General features: G+C 36.7%; 2 protein-coding genes across 2 annotated transcripts in view; both read left to right on the top strand.

Moving 5' to 3' along the window:
• The window catches only part of LOC134673879 (scavenger receptor class B member 1-like), a 353882-nt gene that overhangs the window by 121359 nt on the left and 215710 nt on the right, over positions 1-16813 (top strand). The window lies entirely within an intron of this gene.
• Positions 1-16813, top strand: part of LOC134672207 (protogenin-like) — a 169756-nt gene that overhangs the window by 97487 nt on the left and 55456 nt on the right. The window contains exons 2-3 of the mRNA XM_063530111.1: positions 8866-9019; positions 9330-9451. Coding sequence (XP_063386181.1) covers positions 8866-9019; positions 9330-9451 — 276 coding nt within the window. The remainder of the gene's footprint in view (positions 1-8865; positions 9020-9329; positions 9452-16813) is intronic.

Genomic DNA, 16813 nt, shown 5'->3' with positions numbered 1-16813 from the left:
ATTCTGTAAAAAAGGTGGTTATTTTTTTCCACCTGCCTATACTGCGGAGTGCGGACCCTCTGCGGACCTCCCACGGGGCCACGGTAATCATAACCAGTACATACTTTGAGATTCATATTTTGTTTTTAATAATCATACAGGATGTCCCAAGACTATGGGACATCAAGGGAAAGTACCTTAAATATCGTAGATAGGATATTTTGCTGAAAGAAGACATTATTTTAATTTAAAAAACAATTTAAACTGCATTCATAGATTTTTAAATAATTACATGGTTGAACCGGGAATAGAACCCGCTACACGAGAAAAAAAAATCAGCCTGTAGTTTTATCATACCGATAGAAAGGATTCATCATAAGGATTATTTTTTTTCTAAATAACATAGTGTCAGAAATAAAAGGAAGACCATGAATTTTAACATTTTTTAATCAAAATTAATCAATTTAATTTATCAAATGCTCAAAATGAGTCCCATTCTATTGAATACAAAGTAGCACTCTTTTGATTACTTCGCTAAATTTCACATCAAATGTTGTGTTTATTTCAGTTCATAACAACATGTTGCGAAGAAATGTATAGCAGTTATTCTTGTATGCCTAATGCCTATTAACCTACACTAAATAAAGTTTCGAATTATAGTTGTATATCGTGACTTGACGTAGGTACTGCTTGCTTATACTGTGCCTCGTAAACGAGTAGGCATTTCAATACCTTTTCGCGGAAGCCTCCCTGTGGGATCATTTTTCACCACCCCGCATTTTGTTAAATATTTGACGGGTATCTATTCGGCACGCACAAAGTCCTATAGTCATTGACGTAATATCTCGGGACCTTACAGGTACTAAAAATGGTACTGTTCAGCGGTGTCACTCACGAATTCGAGCCAATCGTGCAGTCTAACGCAACTAGTTTCGACGACGAACTCATCAACCAATCGCGTTGTAGCGGTGTCACACCGCTATTCTGAGGGAACCGCGAACCACGTCCGACGTGTTGTCTCCCTGTCACACTTATTACGTACGAATTTACAAGTGCGACAAAGAGGCAAAACGTCGAACGTGGTTCGCGGTAGGCCCTCTGCCCCATTCTTCTTGCCCGCGTAAGGTCAGTCCAGTACGTCAATGCCTATAGTCCAGTGCGACGTAAACTACTGAACCGATTAGTGTTTTCACTTTGTCCGATCCGATATCGGTTGTAGAATCATACATTCTACAACCGATACCGCGGGGACTCACGGCCCGATGAACTTCCGATCGAACTTTAATATACGTTAAATATTACGTCTAGATACGATATGGATTAGATATCCCAGGGTCACAAGTGACGTTTTTGTTTGAACAAGCGTCTTTGACACTGAGATATCTAATCCATATCGTATCCATACGTAATATTTGACGCACCTATTTTAAAGTTCGAATAGGGCCGAATATTAAATGAAACAGTCGTCCACAGTTAAGAACAAGTAGTAATATTAATCCCTAATTTGTACTTAATCAGAACTGTAATAATGGAACTTTCCAATTGTAAACTTGGATGAGAATTTTCCCAGATATTTTCAGATATTTTGAGAGAATGTCCTGTAACTTGGACATTGCTATACCTACTTCGTTTTTTTTAGCATTAGAAAAAGGTTAAATAAACAATCTTGACGTAATTTTTATTGAAAAAAACTTTTGAAAAATAGCTAAGTCACAGCAAACAGTGATAATTTTAAATAATTGTTGGTATGTTTATAAAGCGTTTTTGAATAAAAAGCCTCGCGCACGAAGGGTTCCGTACCATTACGCAAAAAACGGCAAAAAAATCACGTTTGTTGTATGGGAGCCCCACTTAAATATTTATTTTATTTTGTATTTAGTATTTGTTCTTATAGCGGCTATATAAATACATTATCTGTGAAAATTTGAACTGCCTAGCTATCACGGTTCATGAGATACAGCCTAGTGACAGACAGACAGACAGACGGACGGACGGATAGACGGCCAGCGGAGTCTTAGTAATAAGGCCCGTTTGTACCCTTTGGGTACGGAAGCCTAAAAACGAGGTTTAATATGGAAGCAGTAGAATTAGTATAAAAGGTAGGAATGGCGGTAATAAATCCATATTTAACTCGCAGTCTAATTAAGGGCTATCCCTTAATCCCGGTGATCGTGATAATTACGCTAGTGTTGGGACGTGCGAGAAACGTGGAACATCGACAGTCGCAACTGTGCGATTTTATTCAAACTTGTTCACTTCACTTTTTTTATTTAGAAAATATAGGTAAAAGGTACACTGGTGGTTAATTGATTTATGGGTGAAACAGAAAACTGTGTTACGTCTTTCCTGTAGACATACACAAGAGTTAAGGACTATAAAGGTTAATTTTCTTATTTAACCCTTATCCACGTGAAAAGTCCTCCTTTTATTTAGAGAACTATGATAAAATCATTACTTACATGCCCACAAGCTGTTAACTATTGCCCAAAGCAGAGAAAAATGTACAGTTCGCGCGAACACACTAGTTTTCTCTCCTGTGGGCAATAGTTAACAGCTTGTGGGTTCGCCTTTGTAAATTGTAACATACATATTTTGTTTTATTGTATCTTCCACCTGAATTATGTACATACGATGAAATGTTGTGTTATGTGTTACAAAAAAAGTCAACTGTCTAGCTATCATGGTTCATGAGATACAGCCTGGTGACAGGCACACGGATAGACGGACGGTGGAGTCTTAGTAATAGGGTCCCGTTTCTACCCTTTGGGTACGGAACCCTAAAAACAACCGCAATTAGGTAATTTTTTTATACTTTTTAGTTGTTAATAAAACAGTTATATTATAACTGATAGATATAATATTTATAAGCAAAGGCACATCACTAATTTCGCCCAAAGCATTACTTCAATGAAACGAGCCTTTCATGTGATTCACTTAAATCTGAGCTCGTGAACAAAAACTTTGTAGGATTTTCTTTTAATTCGCTTTGTACTAATTTTATTGTTTTAATCCTTTAAAGTGGGTTTATTTTTATAAATTACTTAACCTCGTGCTTACATTTTGTCCTACCCAGGTCATAGATCATCCTTAGGGCATTCGTAAGTTGGCGTATTGATTGCTGTAATAATGAAAAAAAAAACTAGTTAATTGGAAAATATTTTCAAAATTGCTTTCTTAGGGTTATATATGAGGATATTAGCTATACACGGCGCGATTCGGGAAATGAATTAGAGATTCACTAGATATGAAATAGTAAAGATATGTGACGTTCCACGGCCAAAGATACCATTGCCCCGGCTGAATATTGGAGCGCCGTTAACAATAGCGTAAGCGCTAGCCGACATATGGTACCTTTTGCAGTGGAACGTCACATATCTTTACTATTTCATATCTACTGAATCTCTAATTCGTTTCCCGTATCGAGCTGATAATTTGATGTAGGTATATTTTACAAAATTATTTTGAACGGTATCGTATCTGAAGAAGCCCAAACTTGATATAGTTTGAAAATTATTATTAATCTAATAAAAAAAAAATTGTAGTCTGTTCGAGATCCAGAAAACGGTGAAAAATAGAGATAATACTCCTAAAAATACGTGTGATACCTCATTGGATTTTGAAATAGACATCTATATATTAGACATCTTTTAGACATCACCAAGATACGATAACGATATGTTTAAGATCTAACCTGTCAAATTTGACATTTGCGCGATTCTGGAGATGCCCTTGAACAGTCAGCATCAGATATACCTGAGCGGGTAAGGTGTCCAAGAAAACATATACACTTCAATCGTCACAAAAATAAGGACATCTAAGTTGTCATTTTAGCATAGGCTTTCAGTTCGTCACATATATCTTAACTTCTGAGTTTTTCTTTAACACATACACCCTTATTTAATCACAATGACAATAACGGTTAGAAACTCAGTGGTAACTAAGCACTCAAATTCAAGCTGCTGTCATTAATACCTACACGCACTGCCAATCACGTACGTCAGCAGCCAGGGTGCCACTAGTTGCTAAGCAGTTGTTATTTCAATGGTAACTAAGCATCAACATTTTATCTGTTTAACTTTTAAAAAAATACTGTAGCAGCTACGAATTTACACCTCCTTTCTTAAAGAAGTATTTTATCGTCAAGTGTCAAACTTAGACAATAAATAAGTAGGTTTTACGAGAATGATAGGTTTTTTATTTTAACTATCATAGGCGGCTGTTCTTCCAAATCGTAGAGCATATTATATGTTAATATATTCATTTAGCCCGCTTATTGTACTAAAATATACTATATAGTACTAAAATACGATGCTCCGAATCGATCAAAGAACGAAGGAGAAAATAATAGAATTGAAACTTAACACGTTCTCTGTCCCAATCTGACATGTAAACCTTATGGCTTTGTAATAGAGGCTAGCCGTTAAAACCATCACTGTCATGCATATACACCTACGTAATATGCTAACTGTTGACCATAGGAATGACGAATTTTGTTTTTACAACTTAGCAGAGAGGATAGAGTATACGGAGTTATATACAGTATGTATCAGAACGAAAGGCCAAGAAAGAGACCCATAACATTAATGTTTAGGTCATACTGAGCAACTTTTACTATGGGACCAACCCCGAAACCCCGGAAAAAAATTACTCTCCCATAGAAAATTTCAACATCAGACCAGCAAAATGTATGAAACTTCCAAGTATTTTTCCGCGTTTTCGGGGTTAGTCCCATTGTAAAAGTTGTTCAGTATGACCTAAACATTAATGGGTCTCTTTCTTGGCCTTTCGTTCAAACTAACGTTCGTACTAACAATAAGTTCAAAGATATAGAGTATGTTGATACATACAACCACCACACACGTACCACCACATACGTATAACCAGTATAACCTAGCAGTAAACATCAAATGTCATTCCGCACAGGAGTAATCTAAGGAACGCTTACTGCGGGTTCAAACCTACAACGTCCTGTTAGAAAGTCGTACATACTCTACATGTGACATATCTTCAAAAAACATATAAACGTATGCGAAATTAATATAAAACCACAAATTAAGTAATAATAGAAATGAAACCCAAAAAAAAAGCTGTAATCTCTAGGTGCATCCGACTGAGATTTGAACCCGCGTGCTCTGCTTTGAAAAGCAAACGCCTTAGTAACAAGACCACAACGTGCGTTGACAATTGGTTCTAAATTCGGCTTCAGTTAGCTTTCGCTATGTGTCACTCATTCGTTTTGATGATTCTATTCAATAAAAGAAATAGTTTGCAGTAAGCTGACTGACAGGCCTTTGTCAATGGTTGAAGGGCAAAACGTGAGATAGATGTATGTGATGACAAGACTGTACTGCTTTCGATGATTGTCAAAACGCTTTACCTGAAATTAGCATAGCTATGATTCATTCAATATACGACCATACAGGTATGCTTTAAACCATGGACCTAGAATACTACGGACGTAGTTTTGCTAAGACAAAAACTGTGATTCCATCATCCACCAATTTCCTAGTATTTACGCGTGACACACACACATTGACAGTTATCTCAATGCCCTCATCCACCAATTTGCCGTCAGACGGTTCAAAACGTCAGTGAAGTAAATTTGTCCAAGGAAAATGTAAAACATGCCGGCATGTGTAGTTAAATCCTGCAAGAATTGTACCGATCGAAAGAAAAAAAGTGACGGAATAACTTTTCATAGCTATTTTTATCAATTATCATGGTATTGTACATAAAATCTCCATATTTCATTGTTTATAAATACGAAACAGGAGTGTGACCAGGAAGTTGAATAGGGTAATTCCCCGAAAGTAGGGTAATTGATGCCCTTCTTATTAAATCATTATGTACATAAGCGATCATTTAGGACATTTAGCTAAATAGCTAAATTATTGATTTTGCATTTCAAACTAGATCGGTATGGTAATTTCCCGATAATAAGGAAATTAAAGAACATGAATAATTTTTGATAGCTAACGTTTATTTGTTATGTAAGGAAAATAGTTGTTTCACCATTAGGGGAGAATTTGTGTTACATGGTATCACTCGTCTACACGCACACTTTCAAACCGTCCGCCATTGCAGGGTCACAGTTTGTCTTAAGTGACATTCCCTCTGTCAAATATATAACTCTATGCTTTAAACGTCTATTTTTCCATATTGTTCAGATATATTTGACACGTTGACCGCTTAGATACCAATGGTTTTTTGACAGCTAAGGTATCAATGATTTGTTGTAAGTGTAGAAATTAATGAATAGCGACTGTTAAGATATTTGTGACATGTTGAGCGCTCACAAGTAAATGCTACCATGACAGTCAACAACTTTTTGACAGTTTAAACGTTTACCTCTTTTTGAGCACCTGGAGTGTATAGCGACTTCTGCTGCTGACTGAACGATTACCACAGGATATAACTTAGAGATCCAATTCACATCTAATAGATATCTTACTCTATCTAACGTAAAAGTGACATTGGTTGCCCGAATTGCGCTGCAAAAGAGAACTAGTTGATATTTAAACTATAACGTATCTAAGAATGGATCTAATACGTGTCGTCTCGTGTGAATATCTTGAAGTTTGAATACGGCTGTATAGCACTAGCTGTCGCACTCACGCGGGTGGGTAACATTCTAATCCGTCGCACGCGCCCGCGTCAGCCTTGCTGACCTATACTATTTTTCATTAACCCGCTAACCCGCTCCGTACAACAGCGCCGGGTTCTGTTTATGATATTATATTTAAATTATAAAGTAACCTAAAACGTGCTGGCCCATTTTCCTGCTTTTCAATCAGCATCTTTTCCCCTGACACGGATAAATCTTGAACCCCGGATATCGTATGACTTGCACGAACTTGCTACGTTCTCTCCATCTATCAGAGGTTACGTTAGGCTCCATATTTTAGTCTTGACGGACGTAGCCGAAATTAAAGCGGAATGAATAATATTTGTTTTGTTTTATTTAGACGTAGCTACGGCGGACATTTCTGGGCTATAACTGCGAAAATCGAAGTTCGCAAATTGCGGGGATTTTTCTCTTTCACTCTAATTACGCCTTCATTGGAATAAAAGAGAAAGATCCCCGCAATTTGCGAATTTCGGTTTTCGCGGTAGCCGCTCTGGCTTTAAAAAACGATACATATGTATATGACTGACACGTTTTACTGACAGTTATTCTCATCTTCATAAACGCAGCTTTGAATATTACCCGACACACCATTTTAAAAGTTAAATCGAAAAAGAAAGACTTGATGGCAAGAAGAATGTTCCAACATCAGAAGGCCTACCCATGATTATAATCGTACATAGATAAACGCCAACGAAAAATAAAAATGTAGCTGGATGACAGATCAAAAATGATGTGACTATTTCCATACATCAAGTTTGCATTGGCATTTTCTATCAACGATTGTCATCTTGGCTAGGCTCTTAGATATGTTTTAGGTCAATTAGTACAGATGTAGTGCATAATTATTTTCCATCGTTTTTTCACGGAAACTTAACGTGTCTTGTTATTTCAGTCAGTTTCGGTACAAAAAGTACTGAGATTGACTGAAGTAGTATGATAAATACGAATGATTCCAAGAAAATACGATGGAAAACAATTATGCACATATCTATACCTACATAGTCTACATATACCTACCTAAAATTATAAACATAAGAAACCAAACCCAACAAAATGTTCATTTCTTTTGTTAAGAATCTAGTTTTCCCTGACATTAATATATCTCCATTCCATGCTCATCTTCATATTCATACCCTGACTTGCACATCACAATATTCAGTCTATCCATCACATGTTATGTGAGCCGCCATAACTCACCGGTGACGGAACGAGCTGAAATGAATCCGAACTTGCGCGCTCTGGTTGCTAAAATAATTTGGAAGCATTTATATTGTTGTTTAGGAGTTACAATTTTATTAGCTGTATAAAAGATGACTCACGTTAGACCGGGCCGGAACGGCCGGGCCAGGCTTCCGGCGCATCATTTTCTATGGAAAGCATCACGTGATCGCCTGTCATGTCATAGAAAAGTAAGCCCCGGAAGCGCCGCCGGCCCGGACACGGTCTAACGTGAATAACTCACGTGCCTTTAGATACTTTATAAATAGTTCGAGCGTAAAAAGTCTGCAGCGATTTTGATAGCCCACGCAGTGCAAGTGTCATTTTAAACGTCAAACTTCTATGAAATTATGACGTATAAATAACACTTACACTGCGTGGGCTATCAAATCCGCTGCAGAGTTTTATTGGTGCGACTATATAAAGGGTTGTCTATCTCACGTTAATTTAAAACTAAAACTAACGGCGAGATTTTTCCTATTTCTTCCCTCTTTATTTCCCCCACATTTATTTAGTTCTTGGCGCTAAAAGTCCAGGGTTGAAGAGACTGACCAACTTCGCTTTCAAGTAAGTCATTCTCTCCCTGACTTCGGCAGAATTCTGGTGCCTTCGAACTGAGGTTTGTGATAATCATTAATCATTAGTCTAGTAAATATATAAATAGTTCTATAATCAAAGAGTCCAAGGGAAAACCGTTGACAGTCAAGTTTTTTAAATTAAAGTTCCATGCTTGTAAAGAAAAACCGTTTTTAAATCGCTCCTCTTTAAAACATCTAGCTATTACATAATTATAAAATTTGTACGCTCACAGTTATAGCAAAACTAATATTTATAGACGCACTCATACAGATACAATATAAGTAGGTACTGAAGAAGATTGAGAAAAAGAAAAAAATAATAGGTACCTAATTAAAAAAGCTTTGAGGTACTTACGGTTTTTTTAAAGAAAAACACTGTGTCTGAGTTTTCCTTGGGTTCTTCGGTCATAGAGCTTGCAGTGCTTGCACTATTAGAAAATAACGATTTCTTTTGTTTTCCAGATGTTCCGCTAACATGGTATTGGTCGTCGCGCACGCTCGTGCCGTGCACCCTGCCTGCGCCGGCGCCGCAGTTACGCAAGCCGCCCCCCCTGCGCGGGGAGGACCCCCCCACCCCTTACTCCTGGCGGCGTGATGGGGTAAACGACACTCACAAGTAAGACACATTCATAAAACAATCATAGCTATAGACCGACCGCTTAAATGAGTCCTCGCCTGCGCGGTACGGGGGCGCCGGGGCGGGGGAGCGCCCGCACCTTCCTCGCCACCCTTAGTCGTCCTACCCCTTTCCCCCCCTTACCGCGCAGGCGAAGACGCATTTAAGCGGTCGGTCTATAGACCCTATTCCAAGTTTAATGGCACTCCACTTACAAGACATGTTACAATCACATGGTTCGCGGTTCGAATGGAGGCTTTTAGGTGTGCTACAACTTTTAGATAAGTACTATATCCACCTGTTGTTACAGAATCCTGGCCAACGGCACATTAGACATACGCAAGCGTGAAGGCGCAGATGGCGTATACCAGTGCACCGCCGCGTTGCGCCGCGGCGCGTTGCTGGGCTACCCTGTGCGACTGAAGACTGCCCGTGAGTACATTTCGTCATATCTATTTCTAACAAAATATTACAAAAATCTTCGGTTACTAAAGCTAGTATTGAACCAGAGTTTTCAGGCAAAGTGCTGAAAGCTAGATCTGTGTATGACCTGACTTTGAAGCGAGCTTTGGTGCTTATGCACTAAGACTTTTCTCAAACTTTAGCAACGTCAGCAACGTAATTACGGTTTGACTGAGTGATAATTTGCCTTGTGACGCCTTTCTATGGGACATAGTACTATTAAACTCAATATAGGCAGCACAGAAAAACATATATAAATATTATGTTCATACCCTGACAGATTTCTTGGAGTTTACTGCCAATGTCAAGCAATTATCGGTTCGAAACGACTTCCGAGAATCTTTCCATACCTACATACATTAGATGGAAGAATCATCCACCATTATTTGGGCTATGTAGGTGCTGAACTGTAGGTAGGTACTTATTAGTCCTTTCGTATCTAGGTACTTATATACAATTAGACAGTTATATACAAGGGAGAGGACCTCTGACGCTCGCGCGGGTTCGTACCTGGTGCAAAGGTTGGCCATCCAACATGCTATCCAACATGGTAACGCGGCAAGTATAATGGGCACCTTTGCACCCGGTACAGCCCGCGGAGGCCTTTTAGATTAAAATATTTTAATATTTAGATATATTTAAGTTACTTTTGTATGATTATTTATGTACCCTGTATATTCTTAATAAAATGTAGTAATTGATTAGACAGTTGAAGGTCTTAATATTATATGTAGTTAAGTACATAAAAAATATGAGTAAATCAAAAAACAGATTTTCAAACTGATCTCAGTTAAAATCTTCTACGTTAAGTTATTGGTAGAAGAATAGTGTTATTTCGAATATTGTATCATAAGTAAATCCCAATTATTTATTATAATACAATAAATTAAATTAAATTGTAAACTACATTCCTACTATCTAAAATTAAAAACAAAAATTAAAAACTAAAATTAAAAACCAAACTAATCTATATTAAAATAAATCTAAAAAAGGCCCCCGTGGCATTGTGCCAAAGATGCTGGCAGCATTCCCTCGCTGAATCGCAATACTGATTCATATAAGCACAACTTCTTTTCTATTCTCTATTTACCTATTCTTGTTTTATTTATGAGTAAATCTACGGTTGGAAAATAGTTTCGGCTACTGTCTGAGACAGGAAAAATACCTAAAGAATACTTTGATGTCCTCAAACATAAATGATTCAGGGTTATTTCCGATTCGTAAACAAGTTTTTCTATTTCGTTCCAGTTTGTCTTATAAATGGATTCAATTCGCCGCTGTTTTGTTTCAATTTGGGTCTCGTTGTTAACAATATATTTGTTTACTGGGTATTCATTTGACGCAAGTAATTCGCAGAGAATATTGAGATATTTCTATTTTGAGATAAAAATGTGTAATAGTCTTTATTTTTTAAAGAGGTTTGTTTGTTATGGATATTAAATAGAAAAACGCATAAAAATAATACAAAATACATATTATAAGCACATTATAAAACGCCTAAACCTAGGCTGGGCAGGGCCCAGGGTGCCGGTGGTCAGGGCCGCAGAGGAAGAAATCGTCAGAATAACTGCACCGTGTCCAAGACTACCGCCTTTTGCATCTGAGTCTGCCACTTAGCCACATTCTTTCAAGGATGTTAGTCGAGACTCTTCGCCATAATGTTAAATATCATTTGTTAGTCTATTCCCACAGCTGGACAAAGATCCCCCTCTCTTTCCTCTACGCCTTTCACTTAAATTATTTGTCTTAAAATGTCTTGGTATTATCCTGGCGATATCAAGTCAGTAGCGAAAAAAGATAATTTAATATGAAAAGAAAAAGCAATATAGGTTAACAATATAATAAGTGGGTGCTCTCCAGATTGAGCGTTGAATTTGTGTCGCTATTTACGTTTTTGAAGGGAAATATAATGTTATTGATATTACCTTATAATTTAATACCAAAAATGTATATTATATACTTCTGCCTTTCATTTTCTTTGATTTAGAATATTTAAAAACTATTTATTTCATGCTTTGGGCTTGATGGCGCTTATCATGCTATGATGTGATATAATAGGCATAACATATTGCATCTTCGGTATAGCGATGTGCCGTTACCGGTAAAATACCCAAGGTGGGAAAATTCCCAGTAATGTTACCGGTAAGATTCCCCAGAATCAGTAATATACGGTAATATTCAAATTAAGTAAATGTCAACATAAGTTGTTTTACATTAAATCATTACTTGTCAACAAATGCATCATACGAAGTGCAAAAAATCAACATAGGTTTACTTTTCTAGTAAATTCCCAATACTACTGGTAATTTTCCCAATGTTACTCGGTATTTTACCAATATTACTAGGAAGTATTCCCCTTGTCTGGGCAAGTGGGCGTAGTCAGTTCCAGTCAAAACCACTCAATGAATAATACCAGAATTTTAGTAAAACTAAAACGAAAATGTAAAAATCACATTGATTTAATAATAATCATCACATTATTATTATGAGTAGGTAAGGTGTAGTACAATGACATTGTTTTTATATGTTATTTATTTGATTTATTAAGTTATTTTCTTTATTTTGTTTATTTACATTATTTTATTTTTATTCTTATTTTATTAATTATTTTTTTATTTTTATTTAATTAATTAGTTATTTAATTAATAAATTTATTTATTTCATTAATTTATTTAGTTTATTGATTTATTTATTTTATTTATTTATTTTAGTGACAGAAAAACGCCCGCAATTGACGAACCTCGATTTTTTAGGTTATAGCCCAGTACTTACGGGATACAGCGTAATATGTACTACATTGCTTCGCAACTCCGCTAAGATTGAGTGTAAGAGATAGCTGATGCTACGAGTGGAAGAGACGTAAATATAATTAAGCCATTTCTACATGTTTTAAATTAAATTAATTCAATTATAACGTAAGCGTTCAAGTACGAGTATATTACCCGCTTTTGGGAATATTACCGGTAAGAATGGTAATTTACTAGTAATATTCCCAAGTGGTAAAATACCGGTAATGGTATTTTACTCTCGGCACATCACTACTTCGGTATAAATATAATGCATGAGGCTGCTAGAATGTAGAATATTGCTAGCATGCCTACACGCTCAGATGGCTTAATTGACTATGCCGCAATGAGAGGCGTGGTATTCAAAACTGATATCAATTAGCCAAAAAAGCAAAACGGTCCGACACAGATAATTTCATAATCATTTAGATTTCCAAATTTGGTTACGATTGGTTAAGTTTTGGAGGAGGAAAAAGAGGAGTACGAAACCTCGATTTTTGTCATTTTTACGCAGGATTTTTCGCCTCAGCTGCAGTTGTCCCTATCGCACTAATTTTAGGGGCGGAGTCAAGTTTCTAAATACGTACACAGCCAGAAAAGTGATGGGCAATAGTCGACATTTAATGTCGATAATCTAGTGATGTAAGAAGTTATCGATAAACCGTCTTGTGTGAAAATATCTAGATCCTCCTAAGACACAAGGGGTTTGCGTTGAGAGGGAACACATTTTTGTAGTTACATAGGTACAATCTATTTTGAACTTTTTGATTCTAATATTTCAAATTAGAAATCAAAATCAAAAATATTTTATTGCATGGTTATGGGTTTACAAAATTTTTAGGTACAGTCACGCTCCGTAATTGTCGAGCAATTTAAGGTCCTAGCTAGGGAATGCAATCTCGCACCAAGATTGGCGATTCGAGATCTCGCACGAAAAATCCGAATCGAGATTGGGTGTTTCGAGATCTCGACAGTCAGATTTTCGGGATCGAGATTAATATCTCGACGAGATCGAATTTGACAAAGTAACTAAAAATGTGTTATTTTAATCAATAATCTCTAGACATCGTAAAATCGGGCGTATCGAGATATTCCTAGGAATATAATGAAACGCCGACATTTCATGATCTGCCTAGCGAACACCAGCCATTTTGCGCAAACCTCAAGGTGTGATATTCTGATATTCCTATAGTCTATAGGCAAATTAAACAAAAGTCGTCTCCTTCACGATTTTCGTCGACATCTCTTCTAAATACCTAAAACTGGTATGGACGTGTTCCTCGTGGTCTCCAGAATATGAATAAACCGGTTTTTATTTTATGGAGGGGGGAGGGGGACGTGTCGAAAAAAAGGAAGGAAAAAGTGAGCGGCCGACCAGCATTGATATTTGTTCACGTCTTTAGTCCTATGGGACCGATCGGTTCGTGTGAGATGTCGTTTGAAAGAGTATTAAACGTGCAATTATTGTTTTATAATAACCGTAGTCATGACTGTAGTAATTTACAAAATATTTAAAATACATATATGATTTTTTACCGTGCATGGATGGCATAAGTACTGACAAAACATGCGTCTAACTCAATAAATTATAACTTTACCGCAATTAATGTTATTATAAAATATACGAAAAATTTCATTAGCTTTCCAAAAACATAAGTTTTATTGATGTATGATATTATACATATAACAAAGTAATGATGAATTTTGTTCCGTCACGTAAATGGCGGGCGACCGACCTCAACTGATCATTATTTCTCGGGTTCTATTTTACTGATCAATTGGTGATGCATACCATTAGAAAGAATATTAAACATACTATAATTGGTTTCTAATAACCGTAGTCATAACTGTAGTCATTTACAAAATCATTGAAAATATATGATTCTCGATCAATTATTTTACAATGCGCCCGCTATGAAGCTAGGAATATCAAAGAATGCATTGCTCTGATGGATCTGCCGTCTCTTTTATAAGGAAGATCGTGATATGCCTGGGTTAATATTAGATCAGGAAATGGTGGCGTTTCATGATACGCCAAGGATTACGATTTTACGATATGCCGCCGACATACTACTTATTTAAGGTACCTCATGTTATATTTTGAAAATACTTCTATGAAATGCTATCGATGTTAAACCACTATTTACCTTTACTTAGAAATTGCGTAACAATAATAGAGCTAAAGCCGGACACATAATAGCACTGCCTGAACAACATGAATCTAAGGTCATATATTACTTAAAACAAAGTATTTCACTTTCAGTCTTGTTCGAGATCTCGAATATATTAATCGAGATCTCGACCGAGATTGCATATATCGAGATTTCCTGTTAACTAGGTTAAATTTCGAAAATACGTGCGAGATCTAGCGAGATCTCGAAATTGCGAGATCTAGATAGCATTCCCTAGTCCTAGCTGAATTAGTTGTTTCATACACTTACTCTTACTCTATAGAATGTCCAATCCTGCCTTACAAAGACGTTAATATTTATATTTGTCATGTCTATACTTCGTTTCTGAGCATTATTGAAAAAAGAAAATACTTGATACTAGTATTAACCACTAAGTACATAAATAGGGTAATTCGCCAGTAACAGGCCACTATTAGTAACTGGCCACGCCAAACCAAAAATGAATTCTATTCACCTATAAATAGAATTCATTTTAGTATAAGGTGGCCAGTTATTGAAACCTTATACCTACTACTTATAGCCAAGGAAATTAGAATCTTGTTGTATTTTCAATTGGGTTCATTTTCATTTGTTCGAATTTTTTACGAGACAAATGAAATGCTACCTACTTTCTTTTTAATTAAGGTTGACATTCCATCGAAACTCATCCTAATGTACATTAGGCGGCACGAGGCTATAGGTGAATAGAATTCATTTTTAGTTTAGGGCGGCCAGTTACTTGCAAATTACCCTATTCGATATCGAGTTCCGTAAACGTAAGCCGGGTAAGTAAAAAAGTTCAATCGCAATAGGGTAATTCGTCAGTGGCCACCCCAAACCAAAAATGAATTATATTCACCTATAAATAGAATTAATTTTAGTATAAAGTGGCCAGTTATTGAAGTTATTGAAACCTTATACTAAAATGAATTCTGTTTATAGGTGAATAGGATTCATTTTTAGTTTAGGGCGGCCAGTTATTAAAAGTGGCCAGTTACTGGCGAATTACCCTACTTAGTAGTAGCAGTAACAAAAAGTGGCAATGCAAATTGCAATCAGTGAGGTGCGCGCCAGCGCGAGTACGGGTGCACCGCACGCGTCTGTGTGCGTGCATTACACATACAAATACAGTCTCTCACGGCGCGGTTACGCCCCGTCAGAGCGACGGGTATATTCAGCTTGAAATCTCAAAATTGACTTTTAGCTCAGCTCCCGTTTCGTCTTAAATATTTACAAGGCTTTCCGCAAAGAAAATGGCTTTTTTACCACAAAACTCTATTTTATTTCTCTGTATCCTGTTATAGGGTTCGTGGGATAACTCATAAATTGGGTGTAATGTTGCCGGCTTCTCACAAGGCCTTCTGACACGTGGTCTTTTTTACCCGACTGATAAGATAGAGATGGTTAAGCCCCCTCATACCTACCTACATACGTAAAACTTAGGAAATGAACCTGTAATAATTTTTTGACATTTTCCAATAAACGATTACGAACTTATTACATTTTATAGACGTTTGAGACCAAGGTCTGAAATAAATGATTTTTATTTATTTCATTTATGAATTACGTTTTACTGTATATCTATTATTTTTTAGCAAGCTGTGTAACCCAAAAAACTGTCGGTATGTCATTAATTCAGTATACTTAAGTCTATCTATCTAGAAGGTGATAGACCATTAATATTTTGGTGTCAGTCGGATTTTCCTATTTCCTGGGATCATTTTGTTAAACTGTTGATTGTAACATAACTTTAAAAAACCTGGCAAGTGCGAGTCGGACTCGCCCACCGAGGGCTCCGTACTTTTTAGTATTTGTTGTTATAGCGGTAACAGAAATACATCATCTGTGAAAATTTCAACTGTCATGTCATGGTTCATGAGATACAGCACGTTGCCAGACAGACTGACAGTTTTTATCCTTTGGGTACGGAACCCTAAAAATACATTTATTTTCGTCTATTCTAAAAGCCTTTTGACACGTCTTGAGCCTAATTTCATAAAATTTCCTTCTAAATTCGTCAGTTATCTGATATCAAAAGGTACAGGTGTACCGTTTGAATGATCAAAAGAGATGTCCGTTTCCGCTCCGCCATCTTGGAATCTTCTGTTCCAACGCTTTGCATTAAAATGATTGTCAGCGGTTCTTACGGCGGGATTCGGGAAATGAATTAGACATTCACTAGATATGAAATAGTAACGATATGTGACATTCCACGGCAAATGGTACCTTATGGCCGCAATAATATTGGAGCGGCTTTAATAATAGCGTTTAAGCGCCGACCGTCATAGGGTACCTTTTTTCTTAGAACGTCACATATCGTTACTATTTCATATCTAGTGAATGTCTAATGCATTTCCCGAATCGCGCCGTTAGTG

This window comes from Cydia fagiglandana, chromosome 2 (assembly GCF_963556715.1).
Source record: "Cydia fagiglandana chromosome 2, ilCydFagi1.1, whole genome shotgun sequence".
NCBI classification, from domain to species: domain Eukaryota; kingdom Metazoa; phylum Arthropoda; class Insecta; order Lepidoptera; family Tortricidae; genus Cydia; species Cydia fagiglandana.
Note: the sequence above shows the minus strand (reverse complement) of the source record. Positions and strands in the feature narration are given on the sequence as shown.